The 27013-nt window shown below is 49.8% G+C and overlaps 1 protein-coding gene across 2 annotated transcripts; it reads left to right on the forward strand.

The window, feature by feature from the left end:
- The first annotated feature begins 2819 nt into the window (after positions 1-2819).
- On the forward strand, positions 2820-20396 carry LOC144501224 (serine protease HTRA2, mitochondrial-like). Of its 2 annotated transcripts, XM_078224687.1 has the most exons (9): positions 2820-2942; positions 3075-3451; positions 7506-7710; positions 7820-8014; positions 9735-9767; positions 11036-11144; positions 16316-16382; positions 18927-19022; positions 19493-20396. In XM_078224687.1, exons 1-9 carry the CDS (start codon positions 2844-2846, stop codon positions 19656-19658), a joined length of 1347 nt encoding a protein of 448 aa, XP_078080813.1. In that variant the 5' UTR covers positions 2820-2843; the 3' UTR covers positions 19659-20396. The 2 variants fall into 2 exon arrangements, with proteins under 2 accessions (XP_078080813.1, XP_078080803.1); XM_078224677.1 differs by having other exon boundaries at positions 2828-3451.
- The last annotated feature ends 6617 nt before the right edge of the window (positions 20397-27013 follow it).

Genomic DNA, 27013 nt, shown 5'->3' on the forward strand with positions numbered 1-27013 from the left:
GACACTAATAAATAAACTTTATATAATTGTCTTACCTTTTAACCGATATTTCTGGTCCACTTCAGATATAAACTCTCTTCACACCTTGGCAATTGCCTTAATTTAAGACACTAGATTCAGACCAAAATTTCTCACCCTCAAACTGAATGTGAAATCCTATCATGTTATGATCACTCTTGCCTAGAGGATCCTTTATTATAAGGTCTGTAATTAACATGCCTCGTCTCATATTACCAGGTTTAAAATAGTGTGTCCTTTGGTTAATTCCAGAATATATTGTTCAAAGATAGTCACAAGTAATTGGATTGGAGGATAGCGAATGTGGTCCCGTTGTTTAAGAAGGGTAGCAGGGATAACCCAGGATATTATAGGCCGGTGAGCTTGACGTCCGTGGTAGGGAAGTTGTTGGAGAGGATTCTTAGAGACAGGATGTATGTGCATTTAGAACGGAACAATCTCATTAGTGACAGACAGCATGGTTTTGTAAGAGGGAGGTCGTGCCTTACAAATTTGGTGGAGTTTTTTGAGGAAGTGACAAAAACGGTTGATGAAGGAAGGGACATGGATGTCGTCTATATGGATTTCAGTAAGGCATTTGACAAAGTCCCACATGGCAGGTTGGTTAAGAAGGTTAAGGCTCATGGGATACAAGGAAAAGTGGCTAGATGGGTGGAGAACTGGCTTGGCCATAGGAGACAGAGGGTAGTGGTCGAAGGGTCTTTTTCCGGCTGGAGGTCTGTGACCAGTGGTGTTCCGCAGGGCTCTGTACTGGGACCTCTGCTATTTGTGATATATATAAATGATTTGGAAGAAGGTGTAACTGGTGTAATCAGCAAGTTTGCGGATGACACGAAGATGGCTGGACTTGCGGATAGCGAAGAGCATTGTCGGGCAATACAGCAGGATATAGATAGGCTGGAAAATTGGGCGGAGAGGTGGCAGATGGAGTTTAATCCGGATAAATGCGAAGTGATGCATTTTGGAAGAAATAATGTAGGGAGGAGTTATACAATAAATGGCAGAGTCATCAGGAGTATAGAAACACAGAGGGACCTAGGTGTGCAAGTCCACAAATCCTTGAAGGTGGCAACACAGGTGGAGAAGGTGGTGAAGAAGGCATATGGTATGCTTGCCTTTATAGGACGGGGTATAGAGTATAAAAGCTGGAGTCTGATGATGCAGCTGTATAGAACGCTGGTTAGGCCACATTTGGAATACTGCGTCCAGTTCTGGTCGCCGAGGGTGGTGGGGGCCTGGAATGCGCTGCCAAGTAGGGTGGTGGAGGCAGGCACGCTGACATCGTTTAAGACTTACCTGGATTGTCACATGAGCAGCCTGGGAATGGAGGGATACAAACGATTGGTCTAGTTGGACCAAGGAGCGGCACAGGCTTGGAGGGCCGAAGGGCCTGTTTCCTGTGCTGTACTGTTCTTTGTTCTTTGTTTGTTCTTTGTTCTATGAACTCATCCTCCCTGCTGATTTGATTTGTCCAATCTATATGAGTGATATAATCTTGGTGGCTCAGAGCTTGAATATTGCTGAAAAAGATATGCTGTTGAAGCTTTACATCTTGCACTCATCAGGACAAATATCAGAATGAAGATATGAACATCCGCATTAGGAGAAGGTCCTCATCATTCAATAAGATCTTGCTGATCTGATTGCAACCCATGGCTTATCTCCCAATAACCTTTCACCTCATGGTTTAATGCCAAATCTCAAAGGGAACAACAATTTATGAGAAGATTGTTTTTTTTATTCATTCGTGGGATATGTGCCTCGCTGGCTGGCCAGCAATTATTGCCCATCCCTAGTTGCCCTTGGAGGGCAGTTGAGTGTCAGCTACATTGCTGTGGCTCTGGAGTCACATGTAGGCCAGACCAGGTAAGGACAGATAACTTCCTTACCTAAAGGATATTAGTGAACCAGATGGGTTTTTCCAACAATCGACAATGTTTTCATGGTTTCTTAATTAGGTTTCTTAGATTCTTAATTCCAAATTTTAAAAAATTGAATTCAAATTCCACCATCTGCTGTGGCGGGATTAGAACCCGGGTCCCCAGAGTATGTGGCTGGCTCTGGGGTACAGTGGTTAGCACTGCTGCCTCACAGCACCAGGTCCCTGGGTTTGATTCCCGGCTTGGGTCACTGACTGTGTAGAGTCTGCACGTTCTCCTCGTGTCTGCATGGGTTTCCTCCGGGTGCTCTGGTTTCCTCTCACAGTCCAAAGATGCGTGGGTTAGGTTGATTGGACATGCTAAATTGCCCCTTAGTGTCCCAAGATGCGTAGATTAGAGGGATTAGTGGGGTAAATAAGTGGGGTGACGTGGATAGGTACACGGTGAGATTGTTGTTGGTGCAGATTCAATGGGCTGAATGGCCTCCTTCTGCACTGTACGGTTTCAGTGATTTTTCCCCCGTGTCTGCGTGGGTTTCCTCCGCGTGCTCTGGTTTCCTCCCACAGTCCGAAAGACATGCTGGTTAGGTGCATTGGCCATGCTAAATTCTCCCTCAGTGTACCCGAACAGGAGTGTGGCGACTAGGGGATTTTCACAGTAACTTCATTGCAGTGTTAATGTAAGCCTTACTTGTGACACTAATAAATAAACTTTAAATCTCAAAGGGAACAAGAATTGACACTATTGGTTGGTAAATGAACCCTGAATCTACTGATAAAGTCTCAGAGAGCTGCATTATTTCCTGATTTATACTCAGTGCAGTCACAGAGACATTACTGCCCTCCCTGACCTCCCTCTCCCTGATCTCAGCCAGACTGAAGCTGGCCTTTGACCCTTGACCCCCCAGCACTGTCTGTGTTGATAAAGTTTCTTCTTGTTGCCAAGATGGCGGCGCCCATTGCCCGAGCTCTCTGCCGGCTCCGGACCCCGGGGAGAGGGACACAGGCCGCCCTCCGGACCCCGGTCCCGGGGAGAGGGACTCAGGCCGCCCTCCCGGCCCCGGGGAGAGGGACTCAGGCCGCCCTCCCGGCCCCGGGGAGAGGGACTCAGGCCGCCCTCCCGGCCCCGGGGAGAGGGACTCAGGCCGCCCTCCCGGCCCCGGGGAGAGGGACACAGGCCGCCCTCCGGACCCCGGTCCCGGGGAGAGGGACTCAGGCCGCCCTCCGGACCCCGGGGAGAGGGACTCAGGCCGCCCTCCGGGCCCTGTCCAGCGGCTCCGACTCGGGGGGCCAGGCCGGGGAGGAGGCCTCCCCCGGCTCCTGGTGGCCGCTGGGCCTCGGCCTGGGATCCGCGGCGGCGGCGCTGCTGCTGTGGCGGCGCCGGGAGGAGGTGCCCCGAGGCCCGGGTTCAGGCCTCGGCTTCTCCGCGCTCCTCCCCGCCGTCCAAGCCGCCCGGCCCGTCCCGCCCGACAGCCCCCGCTTCAGGTTCAACTTCATCGCGGATGTGGTGGAGAAAACAGGCCCGGCGGTGGTTTACATCGAAATCCTGGGGAGGTAAATGGGGGGGGGGGAGGCAGTTATTGGGGTAACTTTGCTTTGATTTGATTTATTATTGTCACATGTATTAACATACAGTGAAAAGTATTGTTTCTTGCGTGCTTTACAGACAAAGCATACCGTTCATAGAGAAGGAAAGGAGAGGGTGCAGAATGTAGTGTTACAGTCATAGCTAGGGTGTAGAGAAAGATCAACTTAATGAAAGGCAGGTCCATTCAAAAGTCTGACAGCAGCAGGGAAGAAGCTGTTCTTGAGTCGGTTGGTAAGTGACCTCAGACTTTTGTATCTTTTTCCTGACGGAAGAAGGTGGAAGAGAGAATGTCCGGGGTGTGTGGGGTCCTTAATTATGCTGGCTGCTATTCCGAGGCATAGACAGAGTCAATGGATGGGAGGCTGGTTTGCGTGATGGACTGGGCTACATTCACGACCTTTTGTAGTTTCTTGTGGTCTTGGGCAGAGCAGGAGCCATACAAGCTGTGATACAACCAGAAAGAATGCTTTCTATGGTGCATCTGTAAAAGTTGGTGAGAGTCCTAGCTGACATGCCAAATTTCCTTAGTCTTCTGAGAAAGTAGAGGCGTTCGTGGGCTTTCTTAACTGTAGTGTTGGCATGGTCCACGCAGGATCTGAGTGCTTGTCTGGGTACCCCATCCGGGCCAGTCGCTTTCTGTGGGTTGACCTTTGAGAAAGTTGCTCTGACATCTGCAATGGTGACCCCAGATACAGGTTCATCCAGGGTGGAGGGTGTGCTCTCACTGACCTCTTGCTCAAAACAGAAGTAGAATGCATTGAGCTCATCAGGAAGGGGTGCATTGGAGCCGGCGATTTCCTATACGGATCAGTTGGCGGGAGTATTCAAAAACATCTTCAACCTCTCTTTACAATCTGAGGTCCCTATCTGCTTTAAGAAGACGACCATCATCCCGGTACCTAAGAAAAAGCAAGCAACGTGGCTTAATGACTATCGTCCAATAACTCTGATATCCATCATTATGAAGTGCTTCGAAAGGCTAGTCATGGCACAAATCAATTCCAGCCTCCCGGACCTCTACAGTTTGCCTATAGCTGCAACAGGTCCACAGCAGACGCCATCTCCCTGGCTCTGCACTCAACTCGGGAACACCTCGATAACGACACCTATGTCAGACTCCTATTTATTGACTGAAGCTCAGCCTTCAACACTATTATTCCCACAAAACCCATCTCCAAACTCTGTGTCCTGCGCCTTGGCATCTCCCTCTGCGACTGGATCCTGAACTTCCTAACTCACAGACCCCAATCAGTAAGGATGGGCAACAACACCTCCTCCATGATCATCCTCAACACCGGTGCCCCACAAGGCTGTGTTCTCAGCCCCCTACTATACTTATACACCTATGACTGTGCGGCCAAATTCTCCAATTCGATTTTCAAGTTTGGTGACGACACCACCTTAGTGGTCAGATCTCAAATAATGATGAGACAGAGTACAGGAATTAGAGAATCTGGTGAACTGGTGCAGCAACAATAATCTCTCCCTCAATGTCAACAAAATGAAGGAGATTGTCATCGACTTCAGGAAGCGTAAAGGAGAACATGCCCCTGTCTACATCAATAGGGATAAAGTAGAAAGGGTCGAGAGCTTCAAGTTTTTAGGTGTCCAGATCACCAACAACCTGTCCTGGGCCCCCATGCTGACACTATAGTTAAGAAAGCCCACCAACACCTCTACTTTCTCAGAAGACGAAGGAAATTTGGCATGTCAGCTACAACTCTCTCCAACTTTTTCAGATGCACCGTAGAAAGCGTTCTTTCTGGTTGTATCACAGCTTGGTATGGCTCCTGCTCTGCCCAAGACAGCAAGGAACTACAAAAGGTTGTGAATGTAGCCCAATCCATCATGCAAATCGACCTCCCATCCATTGACTCTGTCTACACTTCCCGCTGCCTCGGCAAAGCAGCCAGCATAATTAAGGACCCCACGCACCCTGGACATTCTCTCTTCCACCTTCTTCCATCGGGAAAAAGATACAAAAGTCTGAGGGCACGCACCAACCGACTCGAGAACAGCTTCTTCCCTGCTGCTGTCAGACTTTTGAATGGACCTACCTTGCATTAAGTTGATCTTTCTCTATACCCTAGCTATGACTGTAACACTACATTCTACACTCTCTCATTTCCTTCTCTATGAACGGTATGCTTTGTGTAGCACGCAAGAAACAATACTTTTCACTGTGTGTTAATACATGTGACAACAATAAATCAAATCAAATCAAATGGAGAAGGAGGGGGAGTGATTGGGGTGAATGGAGGAGGGGGAGTTATTGGGGTGAATGGAGGTAGAGGAGAGGGAGTGATTGGGGTAAGAGGGGAGTGGATGGATGTGAGGAGCGGAGAGAAAGGAAGAATGGGCTGGAGGGTGGAAGAGGCAAAGAAGGGGCTTAAGGCTCCGAAAGCTTGTGTGGGTTTTGCTACCAAATAAACCTGTTGGACTTTAACCTGGTGTTGTTAAACTTCTTACAGTGTTTACCCCAGTCCAACGCCGGCATCTCCACATTGGGTGGAAGAGGCGCAGGGAAGGATAGTGGAGGGGATGGGAAGAGGAAGTGAGAGGGAAAGGGAGGGATGGGTTGAGTTGAGCGAGTGGGTGGGAAGGGAAAGAGAGGATTTTCAAGTTTTAAAGTTTATTTATTAGTGTCACAAGTAGGCGTACATTAACACTGCAATGAAGTTACTGTGAAAATCCCCTAGTCTCCACACTCCGGCACCTGTTCAGGTACACCAAGGAAGAATTTAGCATGGCCAATGCACCTAACCAGCACGTCTTTCGGACTGTGGGAGGAAACCGGAGCACCCGGAGGAAACCCACGCAGACACGGGGAGAACATGCAGACTCCACACAGACAGTGACCCAAGCCGGGAATCGAACCCGGGTCCCTGGCGCTGTGAGGCAGCAGTTCTAACCATCTGGTGAAATGGTGCGATGACAATAATCTCTACCTCAATGTCAGTATAATGAAGGAGATAGGCATCGACTTCAGGAAGCATAGTGGAGAACATGCCCCTGTCTACCTCAACAGGGATGAAGTGGAAATGGTCGAGAGCTTTGGGTATCTAGGTGTCCAGATCACCAACACCTGTCCTGGTCCCCCAATGCCGACACTATAGTTAAGAAAGCCCACCAATGCCTCTACTTTCTCAGAAGATGAAGGAAATTTGGCATGTCTGCAACAACCCTCACCAACTTTTACAGAAGCACCGTAGAAAGCATTCTTTCTGGTTGTATCACAGCTTGGTATGGCTCCTGCTCTGCCCAAGACCGCAAGGAACTACAAAAGGTCGTGAATGTAGCCCAATCCATCATGCAAACCAGCCTCCCATCCATTGACTCTGTCTATACTTCCCGCTGCCTCGGCAAAGCAATCAGCATAATTAAGGACCCCACGCACCCGGGACACACACTCTTCCACCTTCTTCCATCAGGAAAAAAATACATAAGTCTGAGGTCACGCACCAACCAACTCAAAAACAGCTTCTTCCCTGCTGCTGTCAAACTTTTGAATGGACCTACCTTTCATTAAGTTGATCTTTCTCTACATCTTAGCTGTGGCTGTAACACTACATTCTGGACCCTCTCCTTTCCTTCTCCCCTATGTACTCTATGAATGGTATGCTTTGTCTGTATAGCGTGCAAGAAACAATATTGTCACTATCCCAATACATGTGACAAATCAAATCGAAAGAAGGTGAGAGGGAGTGGGAGTAGGAGAGAGGGAGGGTGCAGAAAGTGGTTTGGGGGGGAGGAGAGGGAAAGGTTGGGAGGGGTAGAAGAGAGGAGTGGGAGGGGAGAGAGGGAATAGAAGAGGAGGCAGGGGGAGAGAGAGAAAGAGGGGGAGAGAACGAGGTTGGGGTGAGTGTGAGGAGGCGGTGGGGGGTTTGTGGAGAGATAGTGGGATGGAAGGAGGTTGCAGTAAGGAAAGGGAGGGAGTCTCTGCAATGAGTAACCGGGTAGATGAATGGTCAGTATTAACAGGCAGTATCCACAGTGAGAGATGCTGTGTTTGCTCTCCAGGCACCCGTTCAGTGGTCGGGAAATGCCAATTTCCAATGGCTCCGGATTCGCAGTGACACAGGACGGACTGATTGTCACCAATGCCCATGTGGTGGCCAACAAGCGGCGGGTACGGGTGAAGCTGGCGAATGGGGAGATGTACGAGGCATCAGTTCAAGCCATTGATCAGGTGGCTGATATCGCCACGATCAAGATCAATCCGAAGGTAAGGAGCAGGACCACGGGGGGGGGGTACAGACTGTGATGCCAGGGCGAGGGTCCCCTCCCCAGGGGTGATGTGCGGGTGATATTCACTGTGTGCTTTACTCCTTTAGGCTCCTCTCCCTATACTGCCCCTTGGCGTATCCTCTGAGATCAGACACGGGGAGTTTGTCGTTGCTATGGGCAGTCCCTTTGCCCTCCAGAACACCATCACCTCCGGAATCGTCAGCTCGGTGCAGAGAGGGAGTCGGGAACTTGGGATGACTCATTCGGACATGGAATATATTCAGACCGATGCTTCCATTGATGTGAGTACCTGGACTGTGTGGACATAGACACAGACCTTGCTGCTTTGGCAATCATTCACTCCGACGTCTCTGCAAGAACAATATTTGTTGTCTATCTCAGAGTCGCTCTGGACAAGGTCTTCAATTGCTGCAGCCTATCAGGGCCCCCCATCACCACCAAAACCCCCAGAAAGCTCCTTCCTATCAACCCTATCTACGCACTGTTGTGGCAACATGTGTGTTGTGGTCTTGGAGCCTCCAATTAGGTTGAAAGCGAGAGGGGGAAAGTTTTTAAAAGAGATGTGCGGGGGAAGTTTTTCACACAGAGGGCGGTGAGTGTCTGGACCGCGCTGTCGGAGGAGGTGGAGGAAGCAGATTCTATAACAACGTTCAAGAGGCATCTGGATAGATACGTGAATAGGCAGCGAATAGAGGGATATGGACCATGTAGAGGCAAGAGAATATTAGATTGGAGAGACAGCTGTGTCGGCACTGTGTGGGCTGAAGGGCCTGTTCCTGTGCTGTATTGTTCTTGGTTCTATCCAGGCTAACCAGGAATCTCTCCCACTCAGCACCAGCCATTGTCATGTGTTGGGCAGATTTACAAAGTGATAAGCAACCTGTTTGGGCGCATTGTGAACGCACCTCCCTTGGCCACCAAGCCCAGGGGTGGGACTCGAAGTTCCCCAAACACTTTGAGATTCAGGGGGGCAGTTGGACTTTCCAAGGCAGGTCTGAAATATAAATCCACCAGGATCTCTGGCTATTGGTGGTGGGACGGGATTGAGGGGCTGAATGGGCCCCTCCTGGGTTTTGGGAAGTGGAATTGTATCGATCGGGTTGTGAGTCAATGCAAGTCAGAGAGTGCTGCTGTGCGCAGAGAGACAGCGAATCTCCTGAAGTCAATAAAACAAGGGAGAATGTGACTCTCTGCTGCAGGATGTCCAAACCAACAGCAGCAGCTGAACAAATGCAGAAAAATTTAATCATTGAGCAATGTTTCTGACCTCGGGCCACACCTCTTTACAACCAGGGCAGGAAAATGTTGGGAATAAATCTCCGACATTTCCCTTCTCCATCTCCATTTCTGAGGACAGACAGCCTAAGAATATTCACTCCAAGCCCAGCAATTCCTATCGCTGCCTGGATTACCCCTCCTCAACCCTGCTTCCTGTAAGGACTTCGCTCCACACTCCCACTTTCTCCATCTCCATTCATCTGCACCACTCGTGATTCATCGAGGTTTACAGCATGGAAACAGGCCCTTCGGCCCAACTTGCCCATGCCACCCTACTTGCCCATGCCACCCTTTTTTTTGAAACCCCTCAGCTAATCTCAATTGCCCGCATTTGGCCCACATCCCTCTATACCCTTCCTTCTGCAGTGGTGTTTCCAACATGCCGTACTCCCCTTCCCCCTTTCCTTCTCTTTCCCCCGCCCCCCCCTCACTGTAGTTAACAGGACCCTCAGCTGTGTCTAACCCCTTTCCCACACTTCGACCCTGCACCCTTCCCACCTCCGCGGTTCCACCCTGACAGCGGGGACATGGACAGTGAGAAGTTGGGATAGAGAATTAACAAAGGTTTTTAAAGTTCTGCTGAGTTTTGATGGCGTGAGCAGGCAGAGAGTGTTTGTCTTGAACTGGGGGAATCGGTGAGGAGAGGTCAGCAATTTACAATCAGGCAATTTGTGTCAATAATTCACTGATCTCACACTGACTCTCTCTCTTTCACTTTTCTAGTTTGGGAACTCTGGAGGTCCCCTTGTCAACTTGGTGAGTTGTCTGTGTTTTTACCTTTGTGATTTCTCTCTCTCTCAGTGGGCTGATTTACTGTAAAGTTTATTTTATTCGTCACAAGTAAGGCTTACATTAACGTTGCAATGAAGTTACTGTGAAATTCCCCTAGTCGCCACACTCCAGCACCTGTTCGGGTCAATGCATGTAACCAGCATGTCTTTCAGACTGTGGGAGGAAACCGGAGCACCCGGAGGAAACCCACACAGACACGGGGAGAATGTGCAGACTCAGCACAGACAGTGACCCAAGCCGGGAATCGAACCCGGGTCCCTAGCGTGTGAGGCAGCTGTGCTAACCACTGTGCCACCGGGCCGCTCCACAGTGCTCAGAGGAAGATGAGCAGCCAGTTCCTGTGACAATGCAGTGCAGTTTGTACCACAGTCACTGTTTCCCTAACTCAACTCACACAAGCAGTGCTATAACCACAGACAGAGCACTGACTTAGCTCTGCTATTAATGCACTCTGCTACCTTACCCTCACGCCAGTATCAGCATCCTCTTTAGTCTTTAACGTCCCATTCACACGCCCTTTGCCTTGTGCCCAAAACATCTTTGTCCAACCGTTCCTAGTTCCCACCTATCCTTGACCCTATTCTCTGCACTACCCCGCCCTGTACACTACACTATCCATCACATTCTCCCCCTCTCTAGCTCTGAAGAAGAGTCAGGTTGGACTCGAAACGTTAACTCTGTCTCTCTCTCTCTCTCCACAGACATTGCCACTCCTGCGGAGATTTTCCAGCATTTTCTGTTTTTCTTTCAGATTTCCAGCATCCGCAGTATTTTGCTTTTAATTCCTCTATAAACATATCGGGAACTGTAAACCCATCCTGCCCCTGTCCCGATAACCATGTACTGGATTGGAGACAGTGAGAAGTCTCACGGCACCAGATTAAAGCCCAACAGGTTTATTTGGAATCACGAGCTTTTGGAGCGCTGCTCACTCACGTGATGAAGGGGCAGCTCGTGATTCCAAATAACCCTGTTGGACTTTAACCTGGTGTCGTGAGACTTCTTACCGTGCCCACCCCAGTCCAACGCCGGCATCTCCACATCCTGGATTGGAGAGGGGATGGGGCCGGTGTTGAGAGGCAGGGCTGCCACGTGAATGGGCACAGTTGGCACTGAGGGGGCCGGTGGCGGTGAGTGGGGAGGGAAGGAGGGACGAGGTGAGAATGTGGTTCAGTCGGGGGCACGATTGTAACCTCATTCCCTCTTCAATCATCTTCCTCTTCTGCTCTCAGGATGGTGAGGTGATTGGAATTAACACCATGAAGGTGACATCCGGAATCTCATTCGCGATTCCGTCGGACCGTGTGCGGCAGTTCCTCGTGCAAGCGGAGCAGAGTAAAAGTGAGTTTTGGTGTCTTGAACTATAAGAATCTAGAACGGATCTGGAACTCAGGGTCACTTTTTTACAAAAAGGGGTCACTCATTTAAGACAGAGATGAGGAGAATTCTTTTCTCAGAGTTATGAGTCTTTGGAGCTCCCTTCCTCAAAAGGCAGTGGGATCTGTGCTCGGACCCCAACTGTTCACGTCATATATTCAGCGTTTCACTTCTATCTCTTCCAATCTGGTCTATTGCATTCACTGCTCCCAATGTGGTCTCCTCTATATCGGAGAGACCAAGCGTAGACTGGGTGATCGCTTTGCTGAGCACCTTCAGTCTGTGCGCAATCAGGACCCTGACCTTCCGGTTGCTGCCATTTTAACACACGATCCTGCTCCCATGCCCACATGTCTGTCCTTGGCCTCCTGCAATGTTCCAGTGAAGCTCAACGCAAACTGGAGGAACAGCATCTCATCTTCCGGCTCAGCACATTACAGCCTTCCGGTCTCAACAACTTCAGATGATTCGCTCTACCCCACCTCCACCCCTTTGTTTTCATTCTATTGTATTTGAATTTTTACTGTTCTGTACCTTTTATTTCTTTATTGCCATTCTTCATTTTTCTTCTCCCCACTCTTTTCCCCTACTTTATTCCCTTTTCCTTACACCCCCCCCCCCGGCCAAAACATCATTATTTTAGCTTCTCTGCCGTTTGGCCATTCCATCCTTTATTCTCTCTGTGAACAGCCATTAGCAGCCTTTCCCCTGGTTTCTGTGGCTATGACTCACCTTTCATTCCCTCACCCTGCAGTATAAATATCTCCCACTTTCTCTGCCTTTTAGCTTTGACAAAGGGTCGTCTGGACTGGAAACGTCAGCTCTTTTCTCTCCTCACAGACGCTGCCAGACCTGCTGAGATTTTCCAGCATTTTCTCTTTTGGTTTCAGATTCCAGCATCCGGCAGTAATTTACTTTTATTCGCCTCATATTTTAATGATTTGGAAGAGGGAACTAAATGTTTTATCTCCAAATTTGTAGATGATACAAAGTTGGGAGGGTGAGCTGTGAGGAGGATGCAGAGATTATTCAGCGTGATTTGGACAGGCTGAGCGAGTGGGCATCTGCATGGCAGATGTAGTATAATGTGGATAAATGTGAGGTTATCCACATCGGTAGCAATAATGGGAAGACAGATTATTACTTGAATGTGTGTAAATTGAGAGAGGTGGATACTCAATAAGACCTTGGAGTCCTCGTGCATCAGTCATTGAAAGTGAGTGTGCAGGTACAGCAGGCAGTAAAGAAGGCAAATGGTACGTTGGTAGGCGTGGTCTATAGGCCCCCAAATAATAATGTTGAGGTGGGGAGGGCTATAAACAAGCAGATAGTGGATGCGTGTAAAAACGGAACGGCAATAATCATGGGGGACTTCAACCTGCATACTGATTGGCTGACTCAAGTTGGAAGGGGTGGGATGGAGGAAGAGTTCTTAGAATGCTGTCGGGATAGTTTCCTTGAACAGCATGTTACGGAACCGACGAGGGAACGAGCTATTTTGGATCTGGTATTGTGTAACGAGGTAGGTAGAATTAAGGATGTTCTTGTGAAGGAGCTCTTGGGTCAAGTGATCACAATATGGTCGAATTTCTGATACAAATGGAAGAGGAGAAAGTAGGGTCCCAAACCAGTATCCTCTGTTTGAACAGAGGGAAGTACGATAGGATGAGGGCTGAATTGGCTAAGGTGGACTGGGAAAGCAGACTGGTAGGTAGGACAGCTGAGGAACAGTGGAGGATTTTTAAGGAGATCCTTTTCAGTACTCAGCAACAATATATTCCGGTGATAAAGAAGGGCTGTAAGAAAAGGGATAACCAGCCGTGGATAACGAAGGAAATTAAGGAGAGTATTAAATTAAAGACCGATGCGTACAGAGTGGCCAAAAATAGTGGAGAATTGGAAGATTGGGAAAACTTTAAGAAACAACAAAGAACGACTAAGAAAGCGATAAAGAAAGGAAAGATAGGTTATGAAGCTAGGCTAGCTCTAAATATAAAAAATGATAGCAAAAGCTTTTACAAATATATAAAAAGGAATAGAGTGGCAAGAGTGAATGTTGGACCCTTGGAGGACGAGAGGGGGGATTTAATAGTGGGAAATGAGGAAATGGCTGAAACTTTAAATAAGTTTTTTGTGTCGGTCTTCACGGTGGAAGACACAAATAGTTTACCGAATATTAACGATAGAGGGTTGGTAGGAGGAGAGGTACTCAATACAATTAATGTTACCCAGGGAAGCAGTGCTTGGTAGACTAACGGGACTGAAGGTGGACAAGTCCCCGGGTCCGGATGGAATGCATCCCAGGGTACTGAAAGAAATGTCAGAGGTAATAGCGGATGCGTTAGTGGTTATTTATCAAAATTGGTTGGATTCTGGGGTAGTGCCGGCGGATTGGAAAACGGCTAATGTTACGCCGCTGTTTAAAAAAGGAAATAGACAAAAGGCGGGTAACTACAGGCCGGTTAGCTTAACATCTGTAGTTGGGAAAATGCTGGAATCCATCATTAAAGAAGAAATAGCAGGCCATCTGGATAAGAATGGTTCGATTAAGCAGACGCAGCATGGATTCATGAGGGGAAAGTCGTGCTTGACGAACTTGTTGGATTTTTATGAAGATGTGACTAGTGCGGTTGATGGAGGGGAACCGATAGATGCGGTGTTTTTCGATTTCCAAAAGGCGTTTGATAAGGTGCCTCACAAAAGGTTGCTGAAGAAGATTGGGTCACACGGAGTTGGGGGTAGGGTGTTAGCGTGGATTGGGGATTGGCTATCCAACAGGAAGCAGAGAGTCAGAATAAATGGGTGCTTTTCTGGTTGGCGGATGGTAACTAGTGGCGTGCCGCAGGGATCGGTACTGGGGCCTCAACTATTTACCATTTATATAGACGATCTGGAGGAGGGGACTGAGTGTAGGGTAACAAAGTTTGCAGACGACACAAAGATAAGTGGAAAAGTGAATCGTGTGGAGGGCGTAGAAGATCTGCAGAGAGATTTGGACAGGCTGAGTGAGTGGACGAGGATCTGGCAGATGGAGTATAACGTTGACATGCGAGGTTATTCACTTTGGAGGAAATAATAACAAATTGGATTATTATCTAAATGGAAAGAAATTACAACATGCTGCTGTGCAGAGGGACCTGGGGGTCCTTGTGCATGAGACGCAAAAACCCAGTCTGCAGGTGCAACAGGTGATCAAGAAGGCAAATGGGGTGTTGGCCTATATCGCAAGGGGGATAGAATATAAAAGCAGAGATGTCTTGCTGCATCTGTACAGGGCATTGGTGAGGCCGCAGCTGGAATACTGTGTGCAGTATTGGTCCCCTTATTTGCAGAAGGATATATTGGCATTGGAGGGAGTGCAGAGAAGGTTCACCAGGAGATACCGGAGATGAGGGGTGTTGATTATGAGGAGAGACTGAGCAGATTGGGTTTGTACTCGTTGGAATTTAGAAGGCTGAGGGGGGATCTTATAGAGACCTATAAGATAATGAAGGCGCTGGATAGGGTAGAGGTGGAGAGATTCTTTCCACTTAGAAAGGAAGCTAGAACTAGAGGGCACAGCCTCAAAATAAAGGGGGGATCAGTTTAGGACAGAGTTGAGGAGGAACTTCTTCTCTCAGAGGGTGGTGAATCTCTGGAATTCTCTGCCCACTGAAGTGGTGGAGGCTACCTCGTTGAATATGTTTAAATCACGGATAGATGGATTCCTGATTGGTAAGGGAATTAAGGGTTATGGGGATCAGGCGGGTAAGTGGAACTGATCCACTTCAGATCAGCCATGATCTTATTGAATGGCGGGGCAGGCTCAAGGGACTAGATGGCCTACTCCTGCTCCTATTTCTTATGTCTTCATAGCGAGAGGCTTTGAGTTTAGGAATGGGGATATTTTGCTGTAATTGTATAGGGTGTTGGTGAGGCCACACCTGGAGTATTGTGTGCAGTTTTGGTGTCCTTATCTGAGGAAGGATGTTCTTGCTATAGAGGGAGCACAGCAAAGGTTTACCCGGTTGATTCCTGGGATGGCAGGTCTGTCGTATGAGGAGAGACGAAGTCAGTTAGGATTATATTCACTGGAGTTTAGAAGAGTGAGGGGGGATCTCATAGAAACTTATAAAATTCTAACAGGGTTAGACAGGGTAGATTCAGAAAGAATGTTCCCGATGGTGGGGGAATCCAGAACTAGGGGTCAGAGTTTGAGGATAAGGGGTAAACCTTTTAGAACTGAGGTGAGGAGCAATTTCTTCACCCAGAGGGTGGTGAATGTGTGGAATTCACTCCCACAGAAAGTAGTTGAGGCCAAAACATTGTGTAATTTCAAGAAGAAATTAGATATAGCTCTTGGAGCTGAAGGGATCAGGGGATGTGTGTTGGGGGGCGGGGGGGTGGGGTGGATCAGGATATTGAATTTGATGATCAGCCATGATCAAAATGAATGGCAGAGCAGGCTCGAAGGCCGAGTGGCCTCCTCCTGCTTCTAGTTTCTATTTTTGAATGTTTTGAAGGCACAGCCAGATAGATTCTTGATTAACAAGGTGGTGAAAGGTTATCAGGGTTTGAAACATAGAAACTAGAAGCAGGAGGAGGCCATTCGGCCCTTCGAACCTGCTCCGCCATTCATTTTGATCATGGCTGATCATCGAATTCAATATCCTGATTCCCCCTTCCCCCCCATATCCGCTGATCCCTTTAGCCCCAAGAGCTATATCTAATTTCTTCTTGAAATCAGACAATGTTTTGGCCTGAACTACTTTCAGTGGGAGTGAATTCCACACATTCACCACCCTCTGGGTGATGGTGATCTGAAGCGACAGCAGGAGTTAACTGTGGAAATTCTCAGCCAGTCAGGCAGCGTCTGTGGAGTGAGGAACAGTCGAATGTTTCAGCTGGATGACTTTCTGCCAAAACCGCCAGTCTGACCTCCCTGTCCTAACGAAGGTGGATGGGGAAGAGAAGGATGGGCGTGTGAATTGATGTCAGGAGCATTGACGCGAGTGAATCCCATAGGAATTATTGTGAGTGGAGCACCGGAAGTTCGGAAGGATGGGTTTGAGGTGATTTAGTGATGATCTGGGATTGGTGGCCTCTGTCTCACTGGCGCTGTCGGTTTTAAAAACCTTTTTTGATTATTTTTCCAGAATCCTGGTTTGGAACTGAAACAAAACATCGTTACATCGGAGTATTAATGCTGACCCTCACTCCTCAGTAAGTCTGTCTCAGTGATAAATCCAGGGATTAAACCACTCCAGCCATCAGGATTGATTGGCGAGGTTGGGTCTGTTTTAAATAGAATGTTGTTTTAGAAAGCAGGGAGAGACTTGATGGGCCGAAAGACCTCCTCATGCACAGTAAAGATTCTGTGGCGGATAATCCTCCACCCGCCCGTGTCCAATGAAGCCCCATCCCACTGGTGAATTAGCATGAGCTGATATTTAAGATTAGGCGGGTGTCTCACACGGGGGGGTTATATTTGTGTGTCTCACACGGGGGGGGGTGTTATATTTGTGTGTCACACACGGGGGGGGGGTTATATTTGTGTGTCACACACGGGGGGGGGGGGTTATATTTGTGTGTCACACACGGGGGGGGGGTTATATTTGTGTGTCACACACGGGGGGGGTTATATTTGTGTGTCACACGCGGGGGGGGTTATATTTGTGTGTCACACACGGGGGGGGGTTATATTTGTGTGTCACACACGGGGGGGTTATATTTGTGTGTCACACACGGGGGGGGTTATATTTGTGTGTCACACACGGGGGGGTTATATTTGTGTGTCACACACGGGGGGGGTTATATTTGTGTGTCACACACGGGGGGGGGGGTTATATTTGTGTGTCACACACGGGGGGGGTTATATTTGTGTGTCACACACGGGGGGGTTATATTTGTGTGTTACACGGGGGGGGTTATATTTGTGTGTCACACACGGGGGGGTTATATTTGTGTGTCACACACGGGGGGGGTTATATTTGTGTGTCACACACGGGGGGTTATATTTGTGTGTCACACACGGGGGGGGTTATATTTGTGTGTCACACACGGGGGGGTTATATTTGTGTGTCGCACACGGGGGGGTTATATTTGTGTGTCGCACACGGGGGGGTTATATTTGTGTGTCACACACGGGGGGGTTATATTTGTGTGTCACACAGGGGGGTTATATTTGTGTGTTACACAGGGGTGGTTATATTTGTGCCAACCCCCCCTGGATAAGAATGGTTCGATTAATGGCTAATGTGACGCCGCTGTTTAAAAAAGGAAATAGACAAAAGGCGGGTAACTACAGGCCGGTTAGCTTAACGTCTTGTTGGGAAAATGCTGGAATCCATCATTAAAGAAGAAATAGCAGGCCATCTGGATAAGAATAGTTCGATTAAGCAGACGCAGCATGGATTCATGAGGGGAAAGTCGTGCTTGACGAACTTGTTGGATTTTTATGAAGATGTGACTAGTGCGGTTGACGGAGGGGAACCGGTGGATGCGGTGTTTTTCGATTTCCAAAAGGCGTTTGATAAGGTGCCTCACAAAAGGTTGCTGAAGAAGATTGGGTCACACGGAGTTGGGGGTAGGGTGTTCGCGTGGATTGGGGATTGGCTATCCAACAGGAAGCAGAGAGTCGGAATAAATGGGTGCTTTTCTGGTTGGCGGATGGTAACTAGTGGCGTGCCGCAGGGATCGGTACTGGGGCCTCAACTATTTACCATTTATATAGACGATCTGGAGGAGGGGACTGAGTGTAGGGTAACAAAGTTTGCAGACGACACAAAGATAAGTGGAAAAGTGAATCGTGTGGAGGGCGTAGAAGGTCTGCAGAGAGAATTGGACAGGCTGAGTGAGTGGGCGAGGATCTGGCAGATGGAGTATAACGTTGACAAGTGCGAGGTTATTCACTTTGGAAGAAATAATAGCAAATTGGATTATTATCTAAATGGAAAGAAATTACAACATGCTGCTGTGCAGAGGGACCTGGGGGTCCTTGTGCATGAGACGCAAAAACCCAGTCTGCAGGTGCAACAGGTGATCAAGAAGGCAAATGGGATAAGAAGATGTTGGCCTATATCGCAAGGGGGATAGAATATAAAAGCAGAGATGTCTTGCTGCACCTGGACAGGGCATTGGTGAGGCCGCAGCTGGAATACTGTGTGCAGTATTGGTCCCCTTATTTGCAGAAGGATATATTGGCCTTGGAGGGAGTGCAGAGAAGGTTCACCAGGTTGATACCAGAAATGAGGGGTGTTGATTATGAGGAGAGACTGAGCAGATTAGGTTTGTACTCGTTGGAATTTAGAAGGCTGAGGGGGGATCTTATAGAGACCTATAAGATAATGAAGGGGCTGGATAGGGTAGAGATGGAGAGATTCTCAGAGTTGAGGAGGAACTTCTTCTCTCAGAGAGTGGTGAATCTCTGGAATTCTCTGTCCACTGAAGTGGTGGAGGCTACCTTGTTGAATATGTTTAAATCACGGATAGATGGATTCCTGATCGGTAAGGGAATTAGGGGTTATAGGGATCAGGCGGGTAAGTGGAACTGATCCACTTCAGATCAGCCATGATCTTATTGAATGGCGGGGCAGGCTCGAGGGGCTAGATGGCCTACTCCTGCTCCTAGTTCTTATGTTCTTATGTGTCACACGGTTCGGTGGGGGGGTGTATATTTGTTGTGCAGCAGTTCTATATTCGCCCCCCTCCCCCCGGACGGTATTCTGTGAGCTGACACTCTGTGTACTGATCTTTCCAACATTACAGAATCCTGAGTGAGCTGAAACTGCGAGATCCCAGATTCCCAAATGTTTCCCACGGGGTTTTAATCCACAAAGTGATCACTGGATCTCCCGCCTACCTGTGAGTAAGAATGAATGAGGGTGGAGGGGGACGGGGGGCTGGAGGATGACATTGGGGCGGGTGCTGTGGGTATTTGGGGGGGGTTTTGGGATGGGAACAGGGTGGGGGGCAGGGAAGCAGTAATGCCCCCCCTCCTGCCCCCCCTCCTGCTCCCCTCCTGCCCCCCCCCCTCTCCCTTCCTGCCCCCCCTCCTGCCCCCCCTCCTGCCCCCTCCACTCCCTTCCTCTCCCCCTCCTGCCCCTCTTCCTCTCCCCCTCCTGCCCCCCCTCCTCTCCCTTCCTGCCCCCCCTCCTGCCCCCTCCACTCCCTTCCTCTCCCCCTCCTGCCCCTCTTCCTCTCCCCCTCCTGCCCCTCTTCCTCTCCCCCTCCTGCCCCTCTTCCTCTCCCCTCCTGCCCCCCCTCCTCCTCACTCTCTTGCCCCCCCCACTCTTGCCCTCTCTCTGACCTCTTCCCTCTGCACTCTGACACAGAGCCGGTGTGAGGCCGGGGGACATTGTGATGGAGATAAACGGGAGGACGGTGAAGACGGCGGAGGATGTTTACCGTGCGGTTCACAGGGAGAACTCGCTGACCGTGGTCGTACGGCGAGGCGCTGAGGAACTGATGATCAACATTGTCCCCGAGATTCCCGAGTGAAGGGACTGGGATTGATGGCAGGGATTGTGGAACAAGGAATGAGCGACCCGGGACAACCAGGAGCTGGACTGATTTAACCGTGTAATGGATTGGAGCAGCGATCGGGAGCTGCGAGCCAGCCCCCAGTTAGAACTGATTTTCACTGGCCTGGCAGGGGGGGTGGAGGATTAGAGTGAGGGGCTGGGGAGTGGGAGGGGGACATTCCACTGCGGGGTGCGGGCTAGGAAAGATGGGGCGTGTCTCCCATCGCCGCGAGTCATTATTTTAACACATTGTATAATTATGTGAGTTCTCAAACTTCAAGGGCAGCAGATTCCTGCTGGGAGGGTTGCGCTGCCTTCCTGCTGGGAGGGTAGCGCTGCCTGCTTGCTGGGAGGGTAGCGCTGCCTGCTTGCTGGGAGGGTAGCGCTGCCTGCTTGCTGGGAGGGTAGCGCTGCCTGCTTGCTGGGAGGGTAGCGCTGCCTGCTTGCTGGGAGGGTAGCGCTGCCTGCTTGCTGGGAGGGTAGCGCTGCCTGCCTGCTGGGAGGGTAGCGCTGCCTGCCTGCTGGGAGGGTAGCGCTGCCTGCCTGCTGGGAGGGTAGCGCTGCCTGCCTGCTGGGAGGGTAGCGCTGCCTGCCTGCTGGGAGGGTAGCGCTGCCTGCCTGCTGGGAGGGTAGCGCTGCCTGCCTGCTGGGAGGGTGCGCTGCGATTTGTCAGTGTAAAGCGATCATGTTTTTTTAATAAATTAAGCTCGCTGTCTGTCTGAGAGTGTGTCTGTTTCACCAGGTCAGTCCCACAGGATTACAGTGAGGGTCACTGGGCCCCTGGTTCACCCCTTCCTCTCCCGCATCATCTCGCGTCATACCTTCACACTCCCCAACCCCTGCTCTTACCCCCATCCTCCATTCACCCCGAAAGCTGGGCTGAGGCCGCTTTGACTGAGATTCCTGGATAGAACCACAGAAAAGTTACAGCACAGAAGGAGGCCATTCGAACCATTTTATCCATGTCAGCCCGAGGACACCTATGTGCCCTTTCTATTCCCACCTTCCTGTACCCGGCCTGTAGCCCTGTCGCTTACAGCACTTAGGGTGCAGATCCAGGGATTTTATAAAAAGAGTTTAGTGTCTCTGCCTCCATCACCAACTGAGGCAGCGAATGCCAGACACCCACCACCCTCTGTGTAAAAAAAGTTCTTCCTCACGTCCCCTCTCCACCTTCAGCCACTTATCTTGAATCTTGTCCCCTGGTTCTAGAATTCTCCACCAAGGGAAACTATTTTATCCTGTCCACTCTATCTATTGGTCCCCTTATATGAGGAAGGATGTATTGGCATTGGAGGGAGTGCAGAGAAGGTTCACCAGGTTGATACCGGAGATGAGGGGTTTGGATTATGAGGAGAGGCTGAGGAGATTGGGTTTGTACTCGTTGGAGTTTAGAAGGATGAGGGGGGATCTTATGGAGACTTATAAGATAATGCGGGGGCTGGATAGGGTGGAGGCGGAGAGATTCTTTCCACTTAGTAAGGAAGTTAAAACTAGAGGACACAGTCTCAAAATAAAGGGGGGTCGGTTTAAGACAGAGTTGAGGAGGAACTTCTTCTCCCAGAGGGTGGTGAATCTCTGGAATTCTCTGCCCACTGAGGTGGTGGAGGCTACCTCGCTGAATATGTTTAAAGCGCGGATGGATGGATTCCTGAGCGGTAAGGGAATTAAGGGTTATGGGGATCAGGCGGGTAAGTGGTACTGATCCACGTCAGATCAGCCATGATCTTATTGAATGGCGGGGCAGGCTCGAGGGGCTAGATGGCCTACTCCTGCTCCTATTTCTTATGTTCTTATGTTCTTATCTCTTCCATTAATAATTTTGTACACCTCGATCGAGTCACCCCTCAGCCTTCTTTGTTCCAAGGAAAATAACCCCAATCCATCCAATCTCTCCTCATATCTTTTCCAGCCCTGGCACCATTCTCATAAACCTCTGCACTCTCCCCAGAACAATTAGGTCGTTCCTGTAATGTGGTGACCAGAACTGCACACAATACTCCAGCTGTGGCCTCACCAGTGCTTTATACAATTCCAACTTTATATCCTTTTATATTCTGTACCTCAGCCAATTTACTGGGTTCCGTGGTGTAATGGTTAGCACTCTGGACTTTGAATCCAGCAATCCAAGTTCAAATCTCAGCAAAACTTTGCTTTATGGGTGGCATGGTGGCACAGTAGTTAGCACTGCTGCTTCACAGTGCCAGGGACCCAGGTTCAATTCCAGCCTCGGGTCACTGTCTGTGCGGAGTCTGCACGTTCTCCTCGTGTCTGCGTGGGTTTCCTCCGGGTGCTCCGGTTTCCTCCCACAGTCCCAAGATGTGCGGGTTAGGTTGATTGGCCATGCTGAATTGCCCCTTAGTGTCCTGGGATGCGTAGGTTAGAGGGATTAGCGGGTAAATGTGTAGGGATATGGGGGTAGGGTCTGGGTGGGACTGTGGTATAGATTGTGTACTCCCTGTAACTATTTGACCTTCCTAAATGCATCACCTCACACTTCTCTATGTTAAAATCCATCTGCCTCTTCACCACCCACTCCACCAACCCATCTATATAATTTGGTAGATGATAGCGATCCTGTATGCCGTCCAATACTCCGTCATTCTTTGTGTCGGCTGCAAATTTTCCAACTGTGCCCCCCACGTTCACGTCCGAATCGTTAATATGTAACACAAACAGCAAGGAGCTAACACCAAACCCTGTGGAACACAACTTGAAACAACTTTCAATATACAGGAGCGTCCATCGACCATTACCCTTTGTTTCCTGTTAGAATGCCAACTTTTGATCCAGTTGCCACATTACCCTGTATCCCTCGGACTTTTACCTTTTTTGACTAATCTGCTATGTGGAACCTTAAAATCCAGGTACACAACATCCACTGCACTACCTTCATCAACCCTTCTCGTCACTTCCTCAAAGAATTCTATCAAGTTTGTGAGGCAAGACCTCCCTTTAACAAATCCATGCTGACCACCCCTGGCTAGTCCATGTTTCTCTACCTGACAATTAATCCTCTCTCAGGATTGATTCGACTAATTTGCCCCACACCAATGTAAGACTGACTGGCCTATAATTGTCTGGCATTTCCTTCAATCCCTTTTTCAAGTTGGCAGGCAGTAACTAGTGGGGTGCCACAGGGATCTGTGCTGGGACCCCAGCTATTCACAATATATATTAATGATTTGGATGAGGGAACAAAATGTAACATCTCAAAGTTTGCAGATGGTACCAAGTTGGGTGGGAGGGTGAACTGTGACGAAGATGCAGAGATCCTTCAGAATGATCTGGACAGGTTGGGTGAGTGGGCTAATCAATGGCAGATGCAGTATAATTTGGATAAATGTGAGGTCATTCGCTTTGGAAGCAAAAACAAGAAGGCAGATTACTACCTGAATGGCTGTAAATTGGGAGAGGGGAGTGTGCAGCGGGACCTGGGTGTCCTTGTGCACCAGTCACTGAAGGTAAGCATGCAGGTGCAGCAGGCGGTAAAGAAGGCAATTGGCATGTTGGCCTTCATTGCGAGAGGTTTCGAGTACAGGAGCAGGGATGTGTTGTTGCAATTATACAGGGCCTTGGTGAGGCCACACCTAGAGTATTGTGTGCAGTTTTGGTCTCCTTTTCTGAGGAAGGATGTTCTTGCTCTCAGGGGAGTGCAGTGAGGGTTTACCAGGCCCATTCCGGGGATGGTGGGACTGATGTATGAGGAAAGATTGACTAGGTTAGGATTGTTTTCGCTGGAGTTCAGACGAATGAGAGGGGATCTCATAGAGATTTATAAAATTCTAACAGGACTAGACAGGGTAGATGCAGGGAGGATGTTCCCGATGGTGGGGGAGTCCAGAACCAGGGGGTCACACTCTGAGGATTCAGGGTAGACCATTTAGGACGGAGGTGAGGAGACATTTCTTCACCCAAAGAGTGGCGAGCCTGTGGAATTCATTACCACAGGAAGTAGTTGATGCCTAAACATTGAATGTATTCAAGAGGCGGCTGGATATAGCACTTGGGGCGAACGGGGTCAAAGGCACAGCGGCAGTGAAATAAAAGACACTGCAACACAATTTGGACATGAACAATAAATGGGAAGTTGATTTTGCTGGCACGCTCGCTGCCTGCCAGCAGGTGGAGCAGTGGGTCTGGTTGGAGCTGGCTCTATTACAGGGGAAAGCAGCAGGTTGTGGTAAATAGTTACCCTTTAGTGGCTGCAACACCCCGTCCAATTCTGGATCCCACACTACAGGAACGATGTCAATGCTTTGCTGTAAATATTAATTTACGGGGTGTGGGGGAGGAAAGACCAAAGGGGTGACACTATATAAGAAAGATCTTTGCAAAACCTGGCCTAGACACTGCTACCTCACAGTGCTGGGGACCCAGGTTCGATTTCAGCCTCGGCTCACTGTCTGTGTGGAGTTTGCACATTCTCCCCGTGTCTGTGTGGGTTTCCTCCGGGTGCTCCGGTTTCCTCCCACATTCCAAAGACGTGCGGGTTAGGTGGATTGGCCGTGCTAAATTGCCCCCTAGTGTCAGGGGGACTAGCAGGTAAACATGTAGGGTTACAGGAATAGAGCTGGGTGGGATTGTGGTCGGTGCAGACTCGATGGGCCGAATGGCTGCCTCCTGCACTGTAGAGATTCTGTTTTATTCTATGATGAGGGACTAAGTGGCCTCCCGTTAGCTGAGGTTCGATGACTCTGATCCAAGAGGATGAGTGGGAGTGGGGAATTAGTCTGCAGGGAATAGTGAAGTGGATGTACTGTAAAGAGGGGATTAGACTGGGTGGGACATTAAACGGTGAGGAAGATTAGGGTGAGATATTAAAGAGAGAGAGAGGGGATTAGACAGGGTGAGATATTAAACAGAGGGGGGGGGGATTAGATTCGGTGGGATATTAAACGGTGAGGGGAATCAGACTGGGTGGGATATTAAACAGAGCGGGGGGATTAGACTGGGTGGGATATTAAATGGAAAGGGGGGGTTTTGACACTGTGGGAAATATTGAAGAGTGAGAGGGGATAATAGAGTTGGGTAGCGGGGAGGAGATCAATTAGCCTTCAGTTAGAATGAGTTGAATAGTTCAGTGGGATGGAGATGTACGTGTTCTGTGCAGGAATGTCTCCTCCTCCCTCCTTTGCTCAGCCTGTGATGTTAGTGTGCGGTTCTGGATCAAGTCTCCATCCTGCTCCGTGCTGCCCAGGACACAGTGACGGAAAATCTCTGGCTCCAACACTGGCACCATTCACACCGAGCAGCAAGCGAGCAGAGAGGCCCAGCATTCAATTGCAACGCGGTTTGGGGAGGATTTTACTGTTTGAGCAGCAGATTGTGCCCTCGAGAGTTTGCAGAGTTGATTCTGGCCCGAGAACACACCAGCTCCTTATATTTTCTGTTCCAGGCAGAGCTGGGGTCTGGGCCCAAGCCACTCGATAGGGGTGTCACTAATTCCAGGCAGGGTTGGAATTCCAGCTTGGGGAATGTGGTCTCCTCTCTGCCAGAGTGTTACTCTCAGTGAAACCCGGCGTGTCGGTGTGGCTGAAGCTAGGTGCGTTGGTTTGAGTGGAGGAGATGGAATTTTCCAGGGGGGAGGATGTGATCCTGCAGCATCCCACTCACTGTGTTCACTCACTCACAGATCATCTGCTCCAAAATAGGCAGTGGACTCACCCACTCCACCAACACAATGTCCTAATCCCCCTCGCCTTGGGGAGGGGTCTGTACAGTGACACACCGCTCTGTCCACACAAACTCAGCAAGGACAGAGATGAATGTTAGGAAGAACTTAAAAGAGATAGAACAGAAGCAAGTGTGTGTAAGGGTGGGGAGTTGGATGGGGTACAGTGTGTGTGTGAGGTGTGGGGAGTTGGATGGGGTACAGTGTGTGTGTAAGGTGTGGGGAGTTGGATGGGGTACAGTGTGTGTGAGGGTGGGGAGTTGGATGGGGTACAGTGTGTGTGTGGGTGTGGGGAGTTGGATGGGGTATAGTGTGTGTGTGTGAGGGTGGGGAGTTGGATGGGGTACAGTGTGTGTGTGTGAGGATGGGGAGTTGGATGGGGTACAGTGTGTGTGTGTGAGGGTGGGGAGTTGGATGGGGTACAGTGTGTGTGTGTGAAGGTGGGGAGTTGGATGGGGTATAGTGTGTGTGTGTGAGGGTGGGGAGTTGGATGGGGTATAGTGTGTGTGTGTGAGGGTGGGGAGTTGGATGGGGTACAGTGTGTGTGTGTGTGAGGGTGGGGAGTTGGATGGGGTACAGTGTGTGTGTGAGGGTGGGGAGTTGGATGGGACACAGTGTGTGTGTGTGGGGGTGGGGAGTTGGATGGGGTACAGTGTGTGTGTGTGAGGGTGGGGAGTTGGATGGGGTACAGTGTGTGTGTGGGTGTGGGGAGTTGGATGGGGTATAGTGTGTGTGTGTGAGGGTGGGGAGTTGGATGGGGTACAGTGTGTGTGTGAGGATGGGGAGTTGGATGGGGTACAGTGTGTGTGTGAGGGTGGGGGGTTGGATGGGGTACAGTGTGTGTGTGTGTGAGGGTGGGGAGTTGGATGGGGTATAGTGTGTGTGTGTGAGGGTGGGGAGTTGGATGGGGTATAGTGTGTGTGTGAGGGTGGGGAGTTGGATGGGGTATAGTGTGTGTGTGTGAGGGTGGGGAGTTGGATGGGGTATAGTGTGTGTGTGTGAGGGTGGGGAGTTGGATGGGGTATAGTGTGTGTGTGTGAGGGTGGGGGGTTGGATGGGGTACAGTGTGTGTGTGTGTGTGTGAGGGTGGGGAGTTGGATGGGGTACAGTGTGTGTGTGAGGGTGGGGAGTTGGATGGGACACAGTGTGTGTGTGTGGGGGTGGGGAGTTGGATGGGGTACAGTGTGTGTGTGTGAGGGTGGGGAGTTGGATGGGGTACAGTGTGTGTGTGGGTGTGGGGAGTTGGATGGGGTATAGTGTGTGTGTGTGAGGGTGGGGAGTTGGATGGGGTACAGTGTGTGTGTGAGGATGGGGAGTTGGATGGGGTACAGTGTGTGTGTGAGGGTGGGGGGTTGGATGGGGTACAGTGTGTGTGTGTGTGAGGGTGGGGAGTTGGATGGGGTATAGTGTGTGTGTGTGAGGGTGGGGAGTTGAATGGGGTATAGTGTGTGTGTGAGGGTGGGGAGTTGGATGGGACACAGTGTGTGTGTGTGAGGGTGGGGAGTTGGATGGGACACTGTGTGTGTGTGTGTGGGTGGGGAGTTTGAATCTGAATTCAATAAAAAATATCTGGAATTAAGAATCTACTGATGACCATGAAACCATTGTCGATTGTTGTTAAAACCCATCTGTTTCACTAATGCCCTTTAGGGAAGGAA

This window comes from Mustelus asterias, chromosome 1, assembly GCF_964213995.1.
Source record: "Mustelus asterias chromosome 1, sMusAst1.hap1.1, whole genome shotgun sequence".
NCBI lineage: Eukaryota > Metazoa > Chordata > Chondrichthyes > Carcharhiniformes > Triakidae > Mustelus > Mustelus asterias.

Coding starts and splice junctions, on each gene's coding strand:
- LOC144501224 (XM_078224677.1), top strand. CDS start 2,844: ATGGCGGCGCCCATTGCCCGAGCTCTCTGCCGGCTCCGGACCCCGGGG. Junction 7,711..7,819: donor CGATCAAGATCAATCCGAAG/GTAAGGAGCAGG, acceptor TTACTCCTTTAG/GCTCCTCTCCCTATACTGCC. Junction 11,145..16,315: donor GCAAGCGGAGCAGAGTAAAA/GTGAGTTTTGGT, acceptor TTATTTTTCCAG/AATCCTGGTTTGGAACTGAA.